At 44.0% G+C, this 25,015-nt stretch overlaps 1 protein-coding gene across 11 annotated transcripts in view; it reads right to left on the bottom strand.

The window, feature by feature from the left end:
- Nucleotides 1-99: 99 nt before the first annotated feature.
- NFAT5 (nuclear factor of activated T cells 5) overlaps nucleotides 100-25,015 on the bottom strand; it is a 59,498-nt gene continuing 34,582 nt past the window's right edge. For 5 of the 11 annotated variants that reach the window (XM_051805555.1, XM_051805566.1, XM_051805565.1 and 2 more), the window contains 11 exons: nucleotides 22,745-22,937; nucleotides 20,279-20,469; nucleotides 18,221-18,393; nucleotides 15,417-15,551; nucleotides 15,193-15,245; nucleotides 14,359-14,491; nucleotides 13,739-13,819; nucleotides 11,831-11,979; nucleotides 8,899-11,332; nucleotides 8,018-8,264; nucleotides 100-6,764 (listed from right to left, as the gene is read on the bottom strand). In XM_051805555.1, coding sequence (XP_051661515.1) covers nucleotides 8,026-8,264; nucleotides 8,899-11,332; nucleotides 11,831-11,979; nucleotides 13,739-13,819; nucleotides 14,359-14,491; nucleotides 15,193-15,245; nucleotides 15,417-15,551; nucleotides 18,221-18,393; nucleotides 20,279-20,469; nucleotides 22,745-22,937 — 3,781 coding nt within the window. In that variant the 3' untranslated portion in view covers nucleotides 100-6,764; nucleotides 8,018-8,025. The remainder of the gene's footprint in view (nucleotides 6,765-8,017; nucleotides 8,265-8,898; nucleotides 11,333-11,830; nucleotides 11,980-13,738; nucleotides 13,820-14,358; nucleotides 14,492-15,192; nucleotides 15,246-15,416; nucleotides 15,552-18,220; nucleotides 18,394-20,278; nucleotides 20,470-22,744; nucleotides 22,938-25,015) is intronic. The other 6 variants (XM_051805557.1, XM_051805558.1, XM_051805556.1 and 3 more) reach the window with 6 other exon arrangements.

Here is a 25,015-nt window from a genome sequence, read left to right as displayed (position 1 = left end):
GGTTCCCAGCTGGACCATTCCACACTGGTGAGCAGAGCTTCCTCCCAGCAGAGGGAAGATGCCCTTGGAAAAACCACCACAAGACTTTACACAGCAAAATGAAAACTTTCATCGTTTTATTCTCGACTGCAGCTGTTTACAGAAATATAGTTGCGAGTATACAAATGTCCCAATAGAAGCAAAATATTTTTTTTTTTTTTTTTTAATATTCAACAAGTTATCACAGGAGAGCTAAAAACATAGATGCAAATAAAATATCCCCTCAGAGACAAACTGAAAACACCGGGAATCAGTGCTTGGAAAACCCCACCTACGAAAGCCATATACACAGAACTGCACAAAGGAGTATCTGGTGCTACTTTCACATTGCAGGACACAGAAGAGGCAGCTCAGTGCTGGACGGTGCACCCAGAACACCTGGAACACCTGCAGACAGATGAGGAGGCCACCAGAGGTGCAGCCAGGAACAGAGGCTGGAGCTCTGCTCGGAAGGGGTTGGAGTTTACTCAGCATCAGCTCAGATGGAAATAATTCAAATTACCTTGTTTTATCCAGAATAAAAGAGCTTCAGGAATACTGCAGGCTGCTAAGGACACTGGAATGTGATCCCAGTTCTGCAACACTCAAAGAGCCACTTTCAAACAAACTTCCCTCCAGGAACTGTTACCCCAAACAGCTCCTGCCCGAGGACATTCAGGTCAGGCCATTCCCGGCTCCCAGTGGAGCAGCTCCAGGGGCCAAAACCAAGCCAAGGCCATTTTACCTGTCACCTGAACACAGGACCCTTCCTAATCCCAAGCCTGGAGCAAAGCATGCAGCTGGAATGCCACCCAGTGGCTGCTGGGTAAGGGAGCCTTGGAACCTGAACCTCGGATTCCTCACCCCATCCCCATCCAGGGAATGTTACCTGGCAATTTAATGAACTGTAACAGCAAAAAGGAAAGGGCAGAGATCAGCCCTGCAAACTCCAAGAGAAGAAATAAGAACACTGGCTGGCAGTGTGCTGGAGGTGATCTGATGAACCCTGCGCCACAACAACAATGCCTGATCCACCCCATGTCAAATTCCAGTAGAACACGCTGGATTTGGCATGAAAAGTCATGGTGGACTCAACACACACCATTGATTTTATGACCTGCATTTTATAGCATGAAGCTGTGTCAGGGGAGGGTGAGGCTGGATAACAGCGAAAGGTTCTTCCCCCAGAGGGTGGTCAGGCACTGAAGAGGCTCCCCAGGGCAGTGGTCACGGCCCCAAGGCTGCCAGAGCTCAAGGAGCGTTTGGACAATGCTCTCAGGACAGGGTGGAATTGCTGGGGTGTCCTGTGCAAGGCCAGGATTTGGGCTGGATGATCCCTGAGGGTCCCTTCCAACTCAGCATATTCTATGGTTCTATGATTCTTAGGGTTTAATTCCTCACACAACCTGTAAGGAATCAGCACGAGACAACAGGTCCCTCATGGTCAAAAGCCAAGGGGAGCTTCACTGGCTTTCAAGGAGTTCTCTTGAAGTTGACTGTTGCAATAACAATTCAGATAAAAATTACTTTACAGACTCCTGCCCCTATGGGAATAAAGAGGAATGGCAGAGGAAGCTTCTCCTCCCTGACCCAACACAGCCAGCTGAGCAACAGGGCCCCTTTGCTACACAACAAGGACCAACATATCTGAGTGGTGTGAGCCCAGCTCCTCCACAGCACAGCCACCACCATTCCCTGTCTGCACGAGCTGCTGGGAGATTGGGAATGGGAAAAGTCCTGCAGGGGCTCAAAGGAAGCCAGACAGGAGCTCAGGGATGCAGGAAGCCTGTGCTGCCACAGCCCATCCTCAGACAGGCCTCCACCTGCTTGTCAGTTCTACTCTAACCCATATCTGCAAGTATTAATAAAAAGATATAAAAATACAAAAGTGGCCACAGCTGTTCAAACCCACAGATTTCAGTGACATTCACAAGCAAAGCAAATTCTGGAGTCACGTTACCAACAGGGCCACACATACAGGACTGAGAGGTGCTGAGACAGCTACTCATGAGTGACTACAAAAACCTCCTACTAAGGAAAAGGAATATTATTTCATGTTTATAAAAATGTAAATATAACAGTATTCTATGCATGTGTCTAGTTATTTATATATAATAGATATGACTCCTCTATATACATATATATAATCCTAGAATATACAGGCAGTGCATATTTACATTCCTATACAGAATGTGAGAGGAAAAGCCTCTCCTCCTGTGTAACCCCTCTGAGCCCCCCACTCCACTAGAGAATTTTACAAGTTCCCTTTTACAGGAGTTTGCCCCCTGCTGTATTTTTCTTTGTATCTAAACACATTTATCCCATTTCCAACCCTGACCCTCTTGCTCATCCTGGAGCAGTGGGCACAGACTCCCTGCACAGGGCACCACAACTGGCATAACTGGGCTGAGCACAAACACAAAGGGCTCACAATCTGCCCCAAAAGACTAACTAAGCCCAAATTAAAACAAAACCCTTGAAAAAACACAGCATCTCAGTGCTGTTTCCTTTTAGCTTCTAAAGAACAGAGCTGCTCCCAGTGTTCTGGACCACAAAACCCACTGACTCCTTGAAAGTCAATTTTGCACTAATGAGAAGTCACCAGTGACCAGTATTTCCTCTTTGCATCTTCCACCTACAGCTCAGAGCATGCCAAGCAATTCCCTCTCCTTGTTCCTGCTTCTCCCATTCAGACAGTGCTCCCTGCACTCCTCTCATGCCATGCCCCTAGAAAAGGAACCAAACAGTTTGCCAAGCAGGGGCACAAGAAATCAGGAATAAAAAACTGTTCAGACACGTTTTCCTTTTAAAAATTAGATCCTAAATCAAAATCTCAATAGAAACTTCAAAAAAAAAAAAAAGTTGCAAAGTTGCAACTTATCCAAATGAGGGGAATGTCCACTGACAGAGCTGCCCAGACTTGGCACTTTGAGTGAAAAACCTGTCAATGTTTAACTGCTCAGGCCTTATTTTATCTTAAAACTACATGGGAAGCAACCACCCTGTCAGTGATTAGAGGTAATTATAATAAATGATTGAAGATTCAATATCCACTTCAGAACTGCCAGCCTGGAATTGCTTCTTGAACTAGATTTGTGTTAAAATAAGAGCAAAGCATTTGGCTCGCTGAAAGATCAGGCAGTGAGGAGGCAATTAATAACAACTTGCTAATTAAGCACAAAGCACCAGTAAGGCCCTGCCAGAGGAGACATTCAGCTAAAACTGTGCATTAAGTGTTGGGTGTGTGATTTTTGTGTCTCTGTGCACACTCACAATGTAAAAGTGGCTGAGAGAACGTGTGTGGATGTGGGACTGTGCCTGGCAGGTTCCTCTCCCTAAATCCTCACCTGTGCCCACAAACTGTGCTCTGATACCCCCCCCCCATAGGCTTGATTTACAGAGACTAAAACCTCAGGATCTTCTTTCTCAGCCAAAGGGACCAGACACAGTGCCAGCAATCCGTGTGCTCCCGGAGAGCAGAGGGGGAAACACAGGGGTCAAACAAAGCAGATAAAGCTCCACTGACCAATCTCAACTGCTTAATTACAGAAGAAAATGCTCAGGACTCTGGTAAAACACAGATGTGGCTCCTGTGACATCCTGCAGCCTGTCCTTCAGCTCTTTTTTGGCTGATCCAATCCCTCTGAAACAGCTCTGAGCACATGCCAACCGCTGAGCGACCTCTTCAGTCACAGACAAATACTTTTTGTAACCAAATCACATGTTCAAAGTGTTGTACATTTAAACATTGACCTAAAATGAACAGGTAAATCTAACACGAGGAAAGGAGGTGTTTCCAGAAGGGAAAACTGGGATAGCACAGCCCTTGATTGGTTTGTTTTGTACATCTTTTTCTCTTCTCTTCACAAGCGATCTCAAACAAACCCACAATTCAAACATACTGCCTTGGAGCTGTGGCAGTCCTGGGATGAGGTTCTCTTCTGGGCACCCATCCTGTTCCATGGAGAATTGGTCCCTGGTGACTTGGCACTGACCAACATACAGATACACCCCTCTGGAACAACAAACAAACTGAAGCAGCACAGAGTGAACTGATCATTCCTGTCACTTCTCCTGTGTATGATGGCCCCAGGTGACACCCAGCAGCTTGTCCTGGGAAATGTATCCTGCAAACACCGTCAGTTCCTTTTCCAATAACTGGCTACGGACTTCCATGGCCCTCTGGAAGTTGTTTCAGTCCATAGTTCTCAGTCTGAGCCCCACACAGCATTTGGTCACTGCTGTGAGGCTGCTGCTTTCACATGAACCATTACAAGATGTTGTTAATATTTTGTCTTAGCAGGGGAAAAAAAAAAACCAAAAACAACAAACCCACAAAAAGAAAAAAGTCTGGTTGGGGTTAAAGCAGCTCTGGACATGATGCAGCAGGGAATTTGTTTTGTCATGATTAAAATTTTCGAAGTTTGAGCATAATTATAAATTAAGAGTTAAAACACAGAGGCGCTAATAATAAAATATTAAATAGGCAATGAGAGTAGAGAAAAGCTGAATGGCTCATTCTGAGGGAAACCCCGATATTTCATATTTTGTATAATCCTAAATGCCTCTGGGTTTCCTTCCCAGACTGTGAGTAAGGGACACACCGAACACAGAGCGAAGCTTCTCATGGCCAGCTGGACCAACACTGCCTGATGGAATGGCGAGAGATGAACACGTTATTTATGTTGCAAAAAGTACTTAAATACTCAATAAAGACATAACAAACCCCACCCCACCCCACTGTTATCAGACGCCACGTTGTGGTAGAACATCAGACAAACTCACAAATTTACCACAAAAATGTGTGGCAAAAAGAATATTTTATATATATGTATATATATAAATTTTTTATATTTATGCCAATGTACTCACTCAGTACAAATAGCAAAATAGTTATACCATTTCCTAAATACAAAATATAGCTTTCCAAAAAAATGAAACACACATTAGATATAAACCATCCAAAACTTGAACGATTGAAAACTGTATTCAAAATTAAATGACCCAGAGCAGGTCTCTTTCTGAAAAGTTCCCTTCATATCGGCAAGAAGCCTTACTACTGAAAACGTAATTCAATGCCTCTCAATGAGAGAGAGAAAGAGAGAGACAGAAAGAGAAAGTGAACGTCGTGACAGACCCACAAACAGGGAAAATCCAGGAAAACCAACAAAAACTCTACACGGCTCAACTACGCACACAAGTTAAGGGGAAAACACACAGTAAACAGACTCGAGGAACTTAAAAAAAAAAAAAAAACCATTTACAGACTGTTCTTTTGTTATTTCAAATAACAAAAATGAAAAATGACGTGACACCAACTACACTCTACGAGGCGTTATGGCCGCCCGGGGAGCGGGAGGAGAACACGGATCTGAGCGAGGCTTTAGTGAGAGATCACAAACTGTCCCAAGAGTTGAAGCACCCAAAAAATTCACATGCCTCACAATACACCTGCATGGTCTGGAGTGGGTTGTTTTTACATTCGGTAACAATAGTCAATGATTTATTTCTGAATTAAACACGACAATCTAGAAACCAGACTTGGGGCTTGGTGGTAGAAAAAGGAAAAATCACTTCAGAACTGCAATGAGCTCCACGTGCTACAAAGATGCAACAGCTCAGGACGAAGTGATGTTTTAAGAAGGCTTAAAAATGATGCAATTTGCCCCCTACTTGGAGTAAAGCCAAGCTGAAGATTTCCATCAGTCACAGCTGGAAAATGGCAGGTTAAGGGGGATTCCTGCATTTAGAAGGTGGTGGGGAAATTGCTTCCTCCCTCCTTACTCCTTGATTATTTATCAAAGCTTCTACTGACTAAGCAATTTACTGCCAAGGATTCCTAAAAGCTGCTTCTGAGCTTTAAAGCCAGTAGGATATTTATGTCTTTTCTTTAAAAACACGGTATGAAACTGAGGGAGAAAAGGAAAACCATGGAAAGGATGAAAGGGAGAAGGCTGGTTTGGGAACAGCTAATGAGACTTTACAGAGCTCTAACCCATCAGTCAGAGTGAGAGACACAGAGGAGTTCCTTCCTCAGCCAGAATGTTCTTTACAAGCTGAAGGTGTTTTAGAGGAGAAAATTTTAAGAGCAACTGGAAGTTCCCCTTCATTTCTTCATTCTGCAGAGCCACCAAACCCTTGCTCTATGTACAGCTAAGAGATGTGGAAAATTGTTAATCCCATTCTCAGATGGGAATTGCTCACCTCTGGCTATCTATAGCAACAATTCTCTGCTTGGTTATATCAATATTTTCAATTAATAAATCGCAGATTTGGCTTTCCCACTCCATGTCAATTGTGAGATTCCATCACTTACTGACAGCTGAGACACAGCTCATGTCAGAGGAAACTGCTGTTCCTGCTTCATGAGCTAGGCAAAAGAGGGGATGTGAAGAAGGAAGAGAAGGGGAAAAAAGTAAACATGGTAACATGGATTACCTTCTAACAACAATAATAACTGACCAGATATGCTTTAAATTCAAAGAGCCCCCACGGTAATGAGGTTTAGGAACCTGGTAACAGCCCAATCCCATGCCCCAGTAACACAAAGCATAACTCCTCAGCATTATTGGCACTACAGAGCCCAAATTCCATGGCTGTGGCCCCAGGTCTGCCACTGGCCACGTGTGTGCTCTTTAGAGAGGGCCACTTTTCCACAGAAGCAATCAGTTCCACGCAGCCTAATCCAGAGTCGGAAGGTCTGAGAGGATCTGGGAAATCGTCGGGTTTTTTTCTTCACAGAATTTCTGCAGGAGAAAACAAGCAGAAAAGTAATGCACAGCTAACCACAGTCATCCTCTTACTGCTGTGTAGTGCCTTCATCTTCAAAGTGTTCCTCATGAGTAGCAGCAAACTGGGGGTGAGTAGCAAGAGAAGGCTTTGTGGAGATCTTAAAGCCAGTACCCAAAGGGGGCTTCCAAAAGAGCTGTAGAGGGACTTTGGACAGGGGCCTGGAGTGACAGAGTAACTGGGAATGCCTTAAGCTGAAGGAAGGCAGGGTTACATTAGTTATTAGGAAGAAATCCTTCCCTGTGAGGGTGGTGGGGCCCTGGCACAGGTTGTCCAGAGAAGCTGTGGCTGCCCCATCCCTGGAAGTGTCCAAGGCCAGGCTGGATGGGGCTTGAAGCAACCTGGTCTAGTGGAAGGTATCCTCACCCATGGCAGGGGGTGGGATGAGATGGTCTGTAAAGTCCCTTCCAATCCAAACCATTCCATGATAGGAATACAGCATTCTTTCCTATTGCAGGATCACTCCTTCCACCCTTCTTCCTTTTGCCTTTTTTTTTTAGAAAGTTTCTAACTCCATATACAAACCCCTTTAATTTAAAAAATTACATTTATCACTTAAGTGAAACTCGTGGGGGATTTAGGATGGCATCACAGTTAATCAGGGCCAAGTTACATGCCACAACCCACACGAGAGTCCAGAGTCCTTACAGTTCTTGGTGCTCACTTGTAGTCAAAGCCTCTTCCCCCCCTCTGAAAAAGGCACAGGATGTTTCCCAGTAACAGCTGACGGTGTCAGCACGTTTCTGGCACAGCCTCAGCCTGTGGCACACTCAGGGCCTGCCATATTAAACCAAAACTTGTTCACACTACGTTATTATAACCCAGGGGGCAAGTTCAGAACACTTCAGACTTGAGGTGTTTGTTTTTTATTCAGTAAGTCTCAAGTTTTTAACTGCAGTCACATTTCATAAGCCTGTCAAGCTGTCAGTGATCCACTCTCCTTCCTAACAAAATACTTCCTAACAAAAGGCTGTGACAGCAGATGACAAAACATATGAGAAGTGAACAACAGGCCCGGCCTCAACCAACTGCTGCATACAAATTCTGACTTGGTTTAATAACTTCATTCTGGTGTTATAGTCTTAATTCAGCATCACTGGTGGTTTAGCTGACCTCTTAAAGCACAGTCATACACTCCAAGGTAAAAGTGTACTGTGCAAAAGCATAGGTGTGGCAGGACAGAACCCAGACACTCAACCTCAACACTTACTTGCCAGATTAGAAGGAGCCAGCCATGTTGTTCCCCTGGTTTTGCAAGGACACGAGCAGATCATCAATTTTCTCCATGTTCTGGTTGGGTGCCATCGCCGGTGGCAGCGGCGCCGGCTCCGAGATCTGCTGGGACAGGAGCGCCGGCACCGCCGCCTGCCCCTCGCCCTGGGGCTGCCCGGGCTGGCCCATGGCCATCAGCTCCTCTGGCAGTGGGGCTGGCCCCGAGGTGAGCAGCTGGCCACAGTCTGGGGGCAGGAAGAGAACACAGGAACATTTCAGTGAGGGTAAGTCCAAGCACACACTTGGGTACAACCACAGCAGAGCTGCAACAACCTGTTGTACCATCACCTGCACCTCTCACTTCTGGGGCTCCACAGCTACCTACAGACCTTTACAAAGAAAGGATCTACATTCCACAGAACTTGTCATGGAAGCTAGATCCAGACAGGGGATAGGGGAAACTGCACTTTAACTGACATTTTTCTGGACTACACAGCTTCCGAAATCCTTGCTTTCCTTCAACAGCGTGTGGACAAAGCCAACACGCATATTGTGGAAACCAAATCCAGCAAGAGAAATGCTCTCTTAAGAGAGCACAATTATTCCTAGATTAGATATTAAGGAGCAATTCTTCCCTGTGAGGGTGGTGAGGCCCTGGTACAGGTTGTCCAGAAAAGCTGTGGCTGCCCCATCCCTGGAAGTGTCCAAGGCCAGGCTGGACAGGGCTTGGAGCACCCTGGTCTAGTGGAAGGTGTCCCTGCCCATGGCAGGGGGGTGAAACAAGATAAATTTTCAGTGCCCCTTCCCACTCAAACCATTCTATGATCTATGAGAATCTCTTCCAAACTGCAAGCTCAACATGGGGCACTTGTCACTCACTGTTTTGGATGCCAAACAGGAATATTCCCGATGTCTGCTGGGATGACGCAGGGGAATTCTGCAGCTGGTTGATGGCACCTCCTGCTGTGTTGTGGAACAAAGGGGCCTGTTGCTGGGGAGGAGAGGCAGTTCCTGGCATTCCTGCCATGCTGTTCTGAGAGGAGTACATGGGAGACTGCTGCAGCTCCGGCTGGCTCATGCTGTTCTGCAGGGCAGACATGGAAGCTGAGGAGATGAACAGGGTGACTTGTTGCTCTTGAGAACTTGGGGACCCTTGGACCAGCTGAATCTGGGGTGAGTTATGGAAGATGGTTGGCTGCTGTGCTTCGGCCTGGTTGGAGCCAGGATTCTGGAGAGAAGACACTGGGGTCTGACTCTGGAATTGCATGGGCTGCTGCTCCTGGTTCATCGATGCCATGTTCGTCTGTGGATGGAAAATGGACTGGCCTTGTTGCTCCTGGTTGGTAACTGGGTTTTGATTGGGATTGAAAATCATGTTCTGCTTTTGAGAGGCCATGGTACCCATCGCGCTTTGATTGCTGAACATCATGTTCTGCTGCTGCTGCTGCTGCTGTTCTTGCGCTGGAGGACTGCTCTGGATAGCAACGATCGAATGCTGAGGTTGGAAGATGGCTCCTTGTTGGTTCTGAGGGATGGAGCTGGACTGGATGGAGCCCAACGACACTTGAGACTGAAACAAACCCTGCTGAGCAGGCTGGGTCTGAGGCTGCTCCTGGGGAAGCATGGAACTCTGGATATGAGATATCTGGGTCTGCTGCTGGAAAGAAGTCTGCTGTTCAGTGTTTGTTGCTGTCTGAAGAGAAGAAATGGAATTTGGGCTTGTAAAGAATGACATCTGTTCTTCCTGAGTGGCAGGGTTGCTCATGGAACTCTGGGAGAGGAACATGTTGGCAGACTGCTGGTCTTGAGGAACTGAGGAGCTCTGCAAGACACCCATGGCATTCTGAGAGTGGAACATCGGGGGCTGCAGTTGGTCAGAGGAGTTAGTGTTGGTCTGGTTGTGGACAATGGAATTTGAGCTATGAAAAAGAGAGCCTTGTGTTTCCTGGGATATATTCTGAGTATCACCAATAGGATTCTGAGAGTGGAAAAGCTGAGCCTGTGAGTGTGGAGACTGCTGCATGAAGCTTCCTGACTGGATCGACATCATTTCCCCACCTTGCTGGAACAGGCCCCCCCCTTGCTGCTGAGTCCCACTTGCCTGGACACTCATCATGGTTTTGGTAGATGAGAAGAGATTAACCTGGGACTGACTTTCCCCACTGTGCTGCATCTGAACCATGGTTTGAAACACAGAGCTCTGCATCTGCTTACTCTGTCCCGAAGCCTCTTCTCCATCTGCAGAACTGGATGCCTGGAACATGGCAGGGCCGTTGTTGGAGACCTGCTGCTGAGCAGGGGCAGCCGCCTCGCTCCCCGAGACACCGGGGGATGAGGAGAATAATTCACACTGCATTTGCATGTCTTCATTAGTCGATAACCCACTCATCATGTGAGAAGCCTGCTGGTACACCGGGGACTGCTGCAGGGCTCCGTTCCCCGAGGTTGTGGAGGAGAACAGATCCGACTGCATCGGCGTGGCAGCCGGGCACATGTTCTGCTGGATCCCGATCACCATCGCCGCCGACGTCTCCATCGCCTGCTGCTGCTGCTGCTGCTGCTGCTGGGGGTTGGACAGGGAGCTCTCAGGCTGAGAGTGAACGTTCTCAGCTCGCCCAGGCAAAAGGTTCTCCGCTCTGGAATGGACAGCTGTGTCTGAGGAGGAAAATATCCCAGGATTTACACTATTCTGTATCTGGCTGACCTGCTGAAAGATATCTGCGTTCAGCTGATCTTGGACATCCTCGCTGCTGTCTGAACCAGAGAACAGAACGGAAGATAACTGCTGCTGAGCTTCCAAAACCTGCTGCACCAAGTCAACGTTCCTATTGCTGCCAGTGGCAGTGTTGGTCGGAAAATTCCCAGCCTGGAGCTGCTGTATCGTGTTCTGTAACTGACTCACGCCGCTGGCCGATGAGAAGATACTCGATGAAATCTGCTGCTGCAAGGCCTGTGCTGGCTCTGAGAGCGTGGACTGTTGTTGTTGTGATGCATCAGTCAACTGTGACAGAGTCACTACTGTGCCATCCGACTGCAGCACTTCCCTGGTCTGGGAATCCCTCGTTTGGAACTGGGCAGCTTGCTGCAGTAACGCGTCGCTGTTCTGCAGCTGCCCCGGAGTGGACACTGCTGAGAAGCTGCCAGGCTGGGAAATGTCCTGGGTCTGGATCGTGGTCAGGGACTCTGGGTTGTACACCTTGGGCTGGATTTGCTGCTGGTTTTCACTTTCAGAAGGTAGATGGGAAGCAGAAGTTGATATGCCAGACATGCTGTTTTCCAATGTTTGTTGAGTTGGTCCAACCACATTTGAAGCCTGAAAAGAGCAAGACATTGGGTAATTTATAAATGTAGTTGGGTGATGTTGGTAAAATTTCCCCCAATCTCTTATGTCCAGGGAAGATCAGAGGGAGAAGATGTGATGTCTGTGTATTTCTCCAGACATACCCAAATCAGTAAGCAAATGATTACCAGTGGAAATGCTACTTCAAGGATGGAGTTAAGGCACAATTTAATGAAAGCACTGCTAGGAATTCATTAAAAGAATATTACAGTAATTTACTAGTTCTGTACCACAGCACAAAAAACATCATCACAGAATCACTATCCAAGTCTGGGTGCAGGAGCCAGGTGAGTTATCTAAGGAACTTGTCTGTTATTTCACTCCTGCTCTGTGATCATGTTTTACCCAGGTTGATCCTGGACATGGCATTTTCCCTGTCTATTACTCTTCTCCACTATCAAAGCATGGACAAAGGGGCGGATGTAACTCGGACTCTCAAAGCTGCTGTTCTCAGCCCCCCACCAAACTCACCTGGAACGTGGGGGGAGAGTGTTTTTCTGCACTTACTTCCATTGGAGCCACATCTTCGTTCTTAATCATACTGCTTGGCATGAGTGGAGTTATCAAGGCACTAGGAAGAATGTTCACCTTCTCCAGGTTACAGCCTGAGGCCTTCACTGCTGTAGCCACAAATACAATGCATTAGATCACTTTAGCATTAATTTTAACCTCACAGAATCGGTGAATGGTTTGGGTTGGAAGGGACCTTAGAGGCATCCAGTTCCAATCCCCTGCCACAGGCAGGGACACCATTCACTAGAACAGGTTGTTCCAACCTGAACACTTCCAATAATTTTTTCTGGTCCACATAAAAAAATTACATAAGATATCCCAGATCTTTCCTGTAAAGAATTAACCTTTCTGATTTCAAATACTGCTGAAACTGGGCTTAAACTAAACCAACGGGAAAGCCTGCAAAAACCATTGTTCCATAAGTCCTTTCAAGTAAATTAAAGCATTAATCCTCAATGTAAAGCAACAGATCTCCATGCTTTAACCCAATTTAAACCTTACAATAAGGTGGCAGTAAAATTTCTGCACAAGTATATGAAGTGGGGAAGGACAGAGCAGAGACAAAGCACATAAAGCACACGAAACTGTCTGACCTCTGGTTCATGATCAACCTGGAGCAGAACAGGTACAGGAATGAACTGTCACAAAAGAGCTGGTAAGCAGAAACCCACATGAGAAGGTAAACTCAGATTTATTGCATAAATTAAATGAGGATATGAAGGAACAGAAATAGCACGTTGTGTTCTGAGGAACAGCAGCTGTTCTCTAGCAGTTGGGATCTTCCCTCGGTGAAGCCTCCACACTAAATTAGATGGATGTCAGGCTTACCCTGTACATTAGTTATTATTTTCCTCATCTTTTCAATCTGGCTACTAGAAATCTTACCAGTCCTTTTACCAGCTTGTTTCATTGCCCTACATATTTTTGCATATTTCTCCTCCAATTATTCTCTGCAGGTTTAAACTCATCAGATCTTGTATTATCCTCCCTAACAAGTTGTAAAGTCAACTTGTAAATCCATCCATGCCAAGACCAAGCTCTTAACTTCAAACACGAGCTCTGTGGGTCTCACCTGCAGCCATGGATTCCTATCACACCTGGGATCACACTGTTCACCTTCAACCTGCTTTTCCAGAGCAGGCTGTGGAAATTTCCAGTCATCTTTGTGCACCACTGGAGTCTTCACAGGCAACTAAGAGACATTTCCTTCCTCTATTTCAATACTAGAAGGATCAATTCACACTTAAAAAAAATAGGTAAACCTAAAACTTGTTCTTTAGGAAGGAAACGACAAACTTTGCATGGACAGAATGGTCAGAAAAAAAAGTCCTCACTGATGGGAGCAAGCTGAAACTCCCAGAATTAATGTTTTTAACTAGACCCGCTGAAAGCAGTGTCATTAAACCTATAAAATACAGCTTTTGAAAGACACCAAGTTGCCACATTTGTGTTTTTCAGTGCTCAGTCCTTCCCCACTACCAAGTTTAGGTGTAGTTTTGCCTAAATTAACACTACACAGTTTCTAAATCTTTTTTATTAACTACTATCTAAGGCTTCTTTTTAGCTCTTCACTTGCAAACATATTAAATAAAGATCAGACTGCAGGGCCTGAGGAATGAAAAATGGGGAGAAAATTTAATACTATTTTTTGCAAAGTTTTTGTTCTATATTCACTCATTAAAACATACTTAAAGGAATACTGTTATAAAGTAAAATGTTCAGAATCAGAGAACAAACCTCCCTGTTTGAACGGGGCCAGATTTTATAAGCACGGAGCTATCTCAGGATGTCTGATTCATTGCTCCAAATTTGAGTAAGAATTTAGAGTTAAATTATTAACAACACTGATAAGAATCAATTTAGTACCTTTTATAGCCTCTTCAAAAGAACAATGTTGGGCTGGGCTGGAGATTTCCTTCTTCACATTAACATTCAGAGTCCCAGCTGCTGAGACAAAACACATTGAGAACTTCCTATGTTAAATCAGCAAACACGCCAAAACCAAACAAAGCAAACCAAAACAGTTACTTATAGCTTAAAAAAATTCAGGTTCTTTGAAACCCACAAACCTTCACCCTGTGTATTGTGATATAGATAGATAAATAAACAAAAATACGTGAGGTGGGCAAACTGCAGCTTTCCTCAGGATAAAGCTTGGTGGGATTTCTTGGTTTATTTGGTGCACTGTATGGAGTATGTCTATTTTTCTTCCTGTTCAGCTTCATTCTGATCCTTAAACTAGAAATGGATGCTGCTGTATATTAACAGCTGTCTCCATGCAGCTGGAATTTGAGGTATTTACCACATAAATGAGAAAAGTAAAGCCTTTGCATTTTATTATTAGCAGAGCAAACCTCCCATGAAGAGAAGTTTGGAAAGATCTACGTTACTTAACATTCCTGTGGTATGGATTAAACAGTGAAATGAGAACTGAGATAGTTCAGCAGGTGAAATGCCCACCCCTCCCCAGTCTGTGTGTCACACACCTGGATCTGGAGTGTAGGTAAAGGGCTGCACATCGTGAGATCTCCCAGCGTTGGTCACCACATATATTCCCACAGAAACAGCTGAGGTTATTTGCTGGTCGTGATATGGTGGCACCTTCACAATAAGGTGATTCTGTAAGGCAAACAAACATCACTGGAAAAAAATCACATTTTATTATTATTGACCTTAACTGTATTTACTTACATCAAAAGAGAGAAATAGACTGATAAACCACCATAAAAAACAAAGCCACTGGGGGAGATGTATGTGTGGGATCAGGATGGCCCTTGTCTGACATCATCTGCATTTAATAATTCTCCAATTTCAGCCCAACAGTCCATAACGACTGCTGTCTTTAATTGTGTCAAAAAGAATAAGCAAATATTCTGTAAAAGATTTCACAGTGGAACAGAAATCCAGCCAGGTACAGCTCTGGTGTACACACAATTTATTTCCTCTCAGTAGTAACTCAGTGTGTCCTTAGGAAAACTGCTGGGAAAACCGAATTAGGCATTTTAATTCTATTGTATGTAAGGGCAAAGACCTGCTCACCAAACTGTGGTACCCAACTTCTCAATGAGAAAGGGAACAACTATACTTGTGTAAACCCAAAATTATATTCTGCCAGACTCACTGTGGAACTTATGTGAAGAAAAAAAATATTATTTCTAGAAATGCACAGCAAGAGGGAAAGGCTTTATTGATTTTTTCTCTGGAAACAGTCAGAGTATTTTGTAATTAAAAATATAATAATAATAGCAATAGTAGCAACAATAAGAATAGTAATAATAATAATAATGGTAGTAGTAATAATAATAATAATAGAGGAGTACCTGATGAAATAATTCCATATCTATTTCAGCTTCTGCCTTCCAGGAATTCTCATCTAAATGAAAATTAAAAAGCAGAGTTTATTGCACGTGCAATAGAGCAGTTTATTTTCATGCCCTTGATTCTGCTCCTCAGTTTGCTCCCCACAACTGAGCTTTACCAAGCAATTGAACCCCAACCCTGTGCTCTCCTCAGCACCCCAAGCCAGCACGGCTTTCACACTAACCAGAAACATTCTCTTGGAAAATCACTTTTGTTCCCTTTAGGAAGTTCTTGCCAATCAGAAAAACTTCCTCTTCACCCTTCACTGAACAGCTGTGGAGACTTTTCTTTAGGATCTCTGGAACTCCCGCTGGTTGAGCTGCAGGGAAAAAACAGTCTGAAATCAAGAAAATATCAACATCCAAACCAAACCACTTTTACTTATAGAGTGATGAAGTAAAAAACAAAATAATTCCTGATCTTCCTCCTTCACTACATCATCCATGACTAACTCTTCAGAAGATAACCATTTCTATTATTTCCTCACAAAAATCACACTTAGGTCAATGATTCGCTAATAATATTTTCCTTTTCCTCCTGCCTCTATTAAATCTTCTAAATGAAACTTTCAGTGTTGGAGCCAAAGCTCAACAAGTGCCCAGAAGAGAAGAAAACATGGTGCTGTAATTCCCTGGTACAGACAGAGACAAACAAAGGCCTCAGCCGTTGGCCACATCTGAAGCCCCCCTGCAAATTCAGCCTTAAGATCATAAAAAACTTAGTTTTTTACAAAGATTATTTCATTCTGCTCTGCAAAAGGGCAGAAGTGGTAATTGCCCTATTACCTGGAGGGGTTTACACTTGGTTTTTTTACATGACATAAGTTTTCTGGCTGGTGCAAGAACCCAGGGCTTGGCGCAACCTGGTCTAGTGGAAGGTGACCCTGCCCATGGCAGGGGGTGGAACTGGATGAGCTTTAAGTTCCCTTCCAAATCCTTGCAAGAGTCCCATCGCTGTAGTTGGGGATTTTAGCAATTTATATCCAATAAATAAGCAAAGAGGATGTGGTTTCCAGACACACATCACTGGACACCTCTGTGCCAGCGACTCAGATGACAATTTACGTAACACTTATCACCAACTGTCTTTGCTGCAAACCATTCCTATTCTTCTAAAAGCCTAAATCATGTAAAACCACACATGTTAAATGAGCACTACAGGCAATTTAAACAGACAGATATTTTAAAATAACGTGCTTTGACACACTTAGGATAAAATAACTGCAGTTTCTAACAAGGGTTCCCCAGCCCCCTTTCCCACTCCCCATAAATCCCTAGGCACACGCTCGTGCTCGTGCTCTGCACTTGCATGGCCCACTTTGAGTGTTTAATAAAAATATTCTCTGGGCTTACTACACAGCACAACATACATCCTGTACCACTCTAAATTATTTAATGACCTTTCAGAAAGGACTTCTCTACAACTCTCGCAGAGGGTTCCCAGGCAACCGTTACGCAACGACTGAATATGCTCAAGGCACATGAAAAGAGTAACTGGATTTAGGTTTGCTAACAAGTTAACAAAGCCTATTTAAAATACAGACCTTAAATAAAGAGCCTGCAGCTACTTAACGCCTTTTCTGTGGTTTCAGGAACATTATCAGTTATAAAACACAACGTAAATGGGCCCTGACAAGGGAAAATGCAAACCTTGTTGAGAAGGTACAGCACACATCTGCAGTAAGGTGTATGCAGCAAACAAACCCGGTGTAATGTGCTTGAGGAGATGATTTATATGAACAATTTAATAAACAACATTATTTTATGCTGTTTTGATCAGCCAGGACATACGTGCCAGCACTACTGGGTTGGCCAAGGTCTACTGCAAGTCACCATAACTTCAGCATAAGCTACAACAGAAGCACAGAATCCTGGAAAGAGTCTCAGGACTCCCCCTCTCAACCCTCACATCATGATCAGCGCTACCCACATATTCTCCAAAGGTGCAAGTCTGATCAGAGTATTTTGCTCCCTTGTTTTAGACTTCCAGAATACAAAATTCCTGGGCAATCCCTCAGCAACTCACACAATTGAGAAGATTTTCTTAGCAAGTGACCAAACCACCCCAGCTTGCCAAAAACTAAACCAATTTACTCTTTACTGCATCAAATACAGCTTTTTTTCAGCTAAACAGCCTATTTTAAAATCAGTCTCTAAATGTTTCACCTCAGACTCTCAGCTTCTGCTCACAATAGTAAGGTTTGGACTGTTTAAGAAAATGGCAGGGGGGTGGAACGAGATGAGCTTTACGATCCCTTCCCACCTAAACTGCTCCATGGTTCTGTGATTCCCTTTTCCTCGTTGGTCAGTGGAACCTCCTCAGCCAAGGCAGCCAGCTGTGCTTGTGCTAAACAGAGCATTTATAAAAGTTTTGTTCTTGCACTGAACCAGAACAGATTCAGCCTCTGGTCCATCCAAGGACCACTCAGAATGCCAGGCCCGCTGACTTACCACAAGTCCTTTCTAGCACTGAAAGCTGATGGATGAATGTGACATTACAGAAGAGATTAAAAGTTATATCAGAAAGTCACTATTCGAAGCAACCATGACAAAAATTGTGAAATTTTAAGAGGCAAAAATTAATTTCATTGAAGAGCATAAATATATAACTATTTTTAAACAGAGGTCAATAATTTTAACTAATACCCCACCCCAAATAAAAATCAATCTATGTAATCTAAACTATAGCAATTCTGAAATAATCATTGATTAACATGGGGCGTTTTCTTCCCCCAAGGCATAAAATCACAGAATCATTTAGACTGGAAAAGAGCCCAAAGACCACCAAGTCCAGCCTGTGCCCGATCCCCACCTTGTCACCCAGCCCAGAGCACTGAGTGTCACATCCAGTCATTCCTTGAGCACCTCCAGGGATGGGAACTCCACCACCTCCCTGGGCAGCCCCTTCCAATGCCTGACATCCTTTCTGTGAAGAAATCACACCAAAGCCCAGACTCCTCTAAAATCAGCATTCTGGTTTGATACTCACTGCACAGAATGGGGGAAGAAGGCGTCTGCAGGGTCAGAGTGGAGCCGTCCTTGCGCGTGATGTTGACGCGAAAGACCAGCCGGGCGCGTGTGCTCTTCTTCTTGGACCCGGCAATCCCTATCCTGGCTTCAACATCAGCATTCCTCAGCTTCAGGATTCCCACACAATCAACCCTAACAACACAGAAGAGTACAGAGTTTAATAGTTTATTAAGTTCAGTATCTTAAATAATCTTTCAAGAAGTTCCATAAGCCACCAAGTCAAAAGTCTTGAAGTAATTACTGAAATGTTATTAGATTATTTTTATTTATATGAAATCTCTCTGTGACCTTTCTCATTTTTCAATTCAACCCTGCATAATCTGGAGGATGAATCATGGGAGAACAGCATATGAAAGCACGAATAGAATAGAAAATGCAATATAATTCTGGTAAGCATTCAATTTAGAATCACAGCTCTTCATTCTTCCATCCCTAGGGCGAGATCTGGGTTTGTAGGATTATTGCTACAAAATATTCTGCATTCACTTAAAGAAAGCAGGAGTAGAAGAAAACTTACTGTAGTCATATTATTTTTTACGTTCAGTGGGGCTTGGAAGTGACAGATACGTCCTACTGTAAGTGTGGTCCTGGGGCAGACGTACAGGGCCAGGTGAGAGATGCAGTGCTGGCTTTCAGAGACAAATGCTCCATGGAAAAGTATTACAAGCAAAAAACAGCCAAAAAAATAAAAACAAAAAGCTCAAAAAACCCCAGAAACACAGTGTGATGTGTTGAAAAGAAGAATATTGTAATTTAATCATGATTTTGGGCTCTATGTCGAAAAAGCACAGGGACCACCTGATATCTGAGTACAATAAACTCCAAGCAAGAGCTGAGGAGCAGAGAGGAGGGGACAGCGTGTTTCAGACAATGCCACTACTAGCATTACCTTTAACAGAGGTGCTACAGCAGCACTGAAATATCAGCAAATTTTCTTTAGAGACACCAAGATATCATGAAAAACAGCCCAGGCAAAACTCTTCTTCCTAGATAATTCCAGTTCCTCTTCCTGGTATTGCTATACTTTATATGGTTGGATTTGACCATCTTAAAGGTCTTTTCCAACCTTAACAATTCTATAATTCTATGATTAACACCCGAAGACAATTATAAAATTACTCTCTAAGAGGCAGTTTCCAAACTTACAGGAATAAATTTTTTACTAAAAGAGAATGAAACTGATTCAGTCAATCTGCAAACTGTATTATCCTGCTTAGGAAGTAGACACTGTAAACTGAATAAAGGTTTCTTCTCTTGATACAAGTTTCCAGGTGCAGAGTGGCAGCTTTCAACCACAGAGCCATTACAAAATAGATGTTCTACTGACAAGAAGACTTTGGAAGATCACTGCCTTCCTGTATATTGATACATGTGAAAAGCATAGTAGGGAATTACTTCTATTTGAAGTGTCCTTCCTGTGAGATCAAAAACACAAAAGCAGATGAATCCACTTTTCAAAACTTCCTGCTGTGACCCACTGTCATGAGCCCCTTCCCAGGGGCCACATACTGCTCTCATGCAGCTGTATCCTGGCTCCAAAACCTCACCTGTGCTGGACCACACCAGCTCTGTCAAGATGGGCAGAACAAGCAAAGCAAGAGAGCAGAAAAGCCAGTCTTGCTTCACTATCCACAACTCCCAGTTTTATGGGCCCAATATTCTCCATCCCTTTTCCAAGCAGCAATTCTGTACTTGTTCAAAGCCAACCAACCAGCAGAACAGTGATGGCTATAATTCACCTAATGCTTGGATATGCACATTATTGATCAATCAGAGACAGGAAACCAACCTAACAAAGTTAACTGACAAAGTCTAAGGAAGAGCAGACTAAGCATGAAGTATAATAAACAAATTGAGAATGTGATTTAAAAGTTTTTCTATCCAGGTGGCCTCACTCAGTGCCCGGTGTGTGCCAAGATGGTCACACTTTTAACTACCAACCCATCCAACAGAAAAAGGAAACCTGTTCCCAAACCCAAGCTCATAAGCAAAAATACTTATAAAAAAAGCTACTCACGCCAGTGTCATGTTGTTGCTTGGGTCCAGCCCGACCTCGATGACTGTGGTCCCCTCTATATCCACCTCCTTGCAGGGGGTGGTGTTTCTCCCAGTGACTCTGCAGGCCTGGTAGAACCCGTGCGGTTTCACACGCCCGGAGTCGTTCCCCACAAACACCTGCAGCACCACCGGCTCGTTGTGACCCTCCAGCTGAAACAGGCCAGTGGTTAATTAACAGGGAGGGATTTCTTTAATTATTATTGTTAATATTCTGGTTTTAAACCCCCTTGAATCCTATCTGTCTTCAGGCAGACTGATCCCAGCTGCAACTCTCATGTCTCTTACGACCCCTCACTCTCACTCCAACCACGACTATTCCCCCCTCTCTTGCCAGAATTCTCTCCCCTCAATGCATCTATGTCCACCAGTCAGACCAGAAAGAGAACATTTGCTGGGGTTGCCTCCAAAGGTGATTAGAATTTGTTGGTCAATATGTTCATGCCCATTAATCACTGGCATTCCAGAATCCCACCTTCACACCAGATGCACTTTGACACCAGATTAAAACTGTCCAACATTTGCAAAACCACTGGAAAAGTCAGAACAGGATGAAGGGGAAGCAGAGGTAAGAATGGGATGATCCAACTGCACAAGCCCAGCTTTCTCTCAGACAATAAAATAAAATTAAAAATGGTAACTTGACATCTTCTACTTAAAAGTTTATGAACAGTGTCAGTTTGTTGAAACACTTCGTAAGTAAAAGCAGGTCAGACATTTTAACATCCTCCTGCAATCCCATGTGAAAGCCAAAATTATTCCAGAACATGTCAGTGAATAATACATTCATAAAATACATTCATGAAATGTTTGTGTCCTTTCAATGCTTTTTTTATTAGTGGAATTCCCCTGTGGTGCCACAGACTAAAAATACTCTGAGGTAAAAGAAGTTCTAAAGTAAATCTGGACATTGCATCTCAAAGGAACCTTTCCTTCTTTTTAGGAAACGGTTAAGAAAAATACTCCAAGTAAAAAGAAACTCTAGATTGCTGACAAATTCCCAGGCCAGAGACGGCACTCCTTTGCCAGAGAATTCTAAGGAGATAAAATGACTATTTTAATGTTTTCACTACAACACATTTGTTGCTTGAGGATTTCCAGGTGACAATGTTGTCTTTTGTCCCAGGCCTGGAAGTTGAGGCAATACCTGCAGAAAGAAGCTCCATTTTTATTAGTAAGGAGATGCAAATGAGAGCAGAGGCCTCTGGAGGATCTCCTGGGGGATGAGTCCCTGAATACACTCTCAGAAAACGTAGTTCTGCAGTTGTTAACAAGTTCAAATAAAGGAAAAAAAAATCAGCAAACACTGATAAAATCATTGTGTGCTCCTCAAGTCCAGGAGGGGCAAACAGCAAATGTGAGTGTTACAGACAGGCAAAGCCAAAAGATGTCTGGAGGTGGCCCAGCACAGGCTCCCAAGAGGAACTACAGGAACAGCAAAGGGCTCAGCACCTAGTCACTTGATTAAGGTTTGTTTATACAATTTTAACATTGCATATTGATTGTGGAACTCAAGTTCTAAGTTGTCAAGAACAGAGTTTTATTTCAATGCCACAGAACTTGCTTCTCCCCCTCAGCCTATGTAAGAGCGATGCACTGGAGCGACTCCCAAACACCAGATCTCTGAACCACCACTGTTTTTACACTATTCCTCCCCATCTTTAAACCCCATGAACAAAATAAAAAGCCCTCTTGTCCTTAACATATTTTTTTCCCACCAGCTCAGATTTCCTGAAGATTCACTGACTCATTTGCTTGTGCAGCCCTGGCAGAGTTTTATCTGCAGGGTATGAACTTGTCTGCCCACTGGTAAAGCAAACTGGAACTTCCAGGAATTCAGCAACAAGAGACTCTTCCAAACAGATTTTTCACTGATGGGTGCTAAAGGGTAACTGGGAAAGGAATTAAAAGGAAATTCAGATGAACAAAGGCCCATTAAGAAAATCCACATAAATGAGCACTAAATCCCCATAGCAACAGGCCAATATGAAAGGATTCTTTTCTTATGAAACTCTACTGGAGTTGTGCATTACTCAGGAGGACTGAGTGAAGGGCTGGTGGGGTTTCTAACACTGCTGAACAGGACTTTGAAGACAAGTCTACTTCTATATTCTGTCAGCAGTGGACAGCACAAATTTAAGGGCTCTATCACAAGCAAACATTTCTTTGTGGACCTGGTAAATTAGTTTGGGTTGAGAACTGCTTATCTATCAGGGCCTTGACATAAAACTTCCCTCCTCCTGTAACTCTGTGATGCCAATAAGACTTTTTGCGACCTGCAAGAGACCCAGTACAGTCTTTACAGCAGAGGGACTGCAAAGCCTCCTCCCTTCCCTCTAAAAGAGAGACTGGAGGCCTGTTTGAACTGAACCTGTTCCCATTCCATTAGAGCACCCCTGGGAAGGGTGTCCCCATGCCCTCAGCCTACCTTCACCGTGGGAAAGCCCTGCTGTGTCCGGTCCTTCACAGAGCCCCGGCTGCCCTCGGTCAGATAACGAGCCCTGTGCTGGGTCTCCGGCTGCACCACAATCTTCAGTTCCTTCCCCTCACTCTTAGTCGGATACTGACCACACAACATTGGGGTCTTCTTCCCTCCAGCTCCCTTCTGGTTCTCTGATGCTCTGGGAAGTCAAAGCAGACCATCAAGAAGATGTTAGAAACAGCTCCCCAATTGAAACAAACCAAATCACAGAAAAGCTAAAAAGACAAAGAGTGTGTATTAATGGATGGAAGATTTGTAGTGGAGAGCCAACTTTGGAATTCTCTTTTCGACAGTGAAGGAAACCTGTAGGATGAAGAGGAATGGTGCTTCCCTGCTCCTCCATCCAGAGCACATGGGAACTGCTTTTCAGAGAGCAAATATAAAGGAAGGGAAACGTAATTAGCATTAAATGATGTTAATGAACAGAAGGCGGCTCATAACCTGCTTTTTCATAGTCAGTGATACAGCCTGAACAAGCTGTTTCACTGCTGTAAGACACACACATGTACACACACACTCTGAATGGATTTGTGGTTAAATGGTACTTTAAGCAGGAAAACAGCCTCATGCCTGTCTCCACCTCCACTTGCACATCCATGCAAACTCCAACTCTGATTTCTGTCAAAACAGATTGATAAATTTATGCGGAAACCCAATCAGTTATTGCAAAAGCTCTGACATAATTGCACTGAAGTTAAATCAGGCCTTTCTTTCCAGATGCATTTTGTAGGCCATCGTGTCTTGTGCTCAGTTCCATAATTAAAACTGGGATGAAGGAGTCCTCCAAAGTCTAACAGTACATGAGCCACCTTGTATTCCCTTTAAACCAGGATTTGGTCATGAACCTGAAGTCCAATAAACTCCTTTCACACTAGGAAATGTGAACGTGCCACGGCACACGGTACAGGCAGGAAAAGGGCTCCATGATTTACGCAAATCTCATATTCATTTTACTACCAAAAAGGGGCTTCTAACAGCTAATGCCTGGGAAGAAAGCAGCTTTAAATAACAGGTGTGAATTGCTTAAAAAACAAATCCTGTTTCAATGTGCAACTTATGGAAGTAATTTACTCAGGATTTTTTCCTTCTCAAAAAGGATGAAAAATGCTTTTTCTTTAAAATCATTTACTGGGAGCTTTGCCACTGCAGGAGGTTCTCACTGACCTGCAGCTGGGGTAACCCAGCTCTCTTCCCAATGATTTACACCAACAAACAGGATCAGCACCTTTTCTAAAGCTCCTACTGTGCAAGGACCAGCACATGGACACAGCGTAGGCTTCCCAGTCATTCCCAGGCCTGCTCCTATGCCCCAGGGAAGGCTGGGCACACCTATGCCCCCCCCATTCCCCCCTATCTCATAACTCTAAAAGTCATGGAATTATAGAACAGTTTTGGTTGGAAGGGACACCTTCCACTATCCCAGGTTGCTCCAAGCCCCGTCCAACCTGGCCTTGAACACTTCCAGGGATGGGGCAGCCACAGCTTCTCTGGGAAACCTGTGCCAGGGCCTCACCACTCTCCTTGCAAAAAAGTTCTTCCTTTTATCTACTCTAAGCCAACCCTCTCTTACTTCGAAACCATTTCCCTTTGCCTATAGCAACAGGCCCTATTTGTCACACTCCTATTTCCACTGAGCCTTCCGTTAAAACAGACAGAGGTCAGTGCTTTGGATGATCTCCATTCCCATTTTTCTGTCCATAAAGGTTAACCACTTCAACATGGACAGGAGGGTGAGCCTCCTCCTGCTCACCCAGCTGAGCCCTGCCACGGTCCTGGCTGCCCTCCACATTCATCCTCAACCACCAAAGAGAGACAGGATCTAGATCAAAACTGGTGTAAATCTCTGCAAGATAATACCATCTTACAGTAAAACCATCTTCCTGCCAAGAAGTCATGATTACTCTGCTTGGTGCAGTCACACAGGCTGCTTGAAAACATAAATACGCCGTGCAAAAACATACCTTCCTTTGGGAAAAGGGACAAAACTGTCCTTCAGTGCAGCACATGGGAACCCTGTGATACACTAAATAAACTGTAATTAACACCATCATGCTCTTTGCTTCTATACAAGTTAAGGGAAAACTAATGAAATTCAAGCTCGTTAGACAATCAGTTTCTATCTTCTTGTCAGGACAACCCTCCAAAGGACTAGTAATTACAAGGAATACATTTACTAATTTTCAGTCAATATATTTTCATTTTTATTACTTAGAATTT

This window comes from Manacus candei, unplaced genomic scaffold (genome assembly GCF_025592945.1).
Source record: "Manacus candei isolate 608988 ecotype Guabito, Panama unplaced genomic scaffold, ASM2559294v1 h1tg000065l, whole genome shotgun sequence".
NCBI classification, from domain to species: Eukaryota; Metazoa; Chordata; class Aves; order Passeriformes; family Pipridae; genus Manacus; species Manacus candei.
The sequence above is the reverse complement of the archived record's forward strand: the minus strand, read 5'-3'. Positions and strand labels throughout refer to the sequence as shown.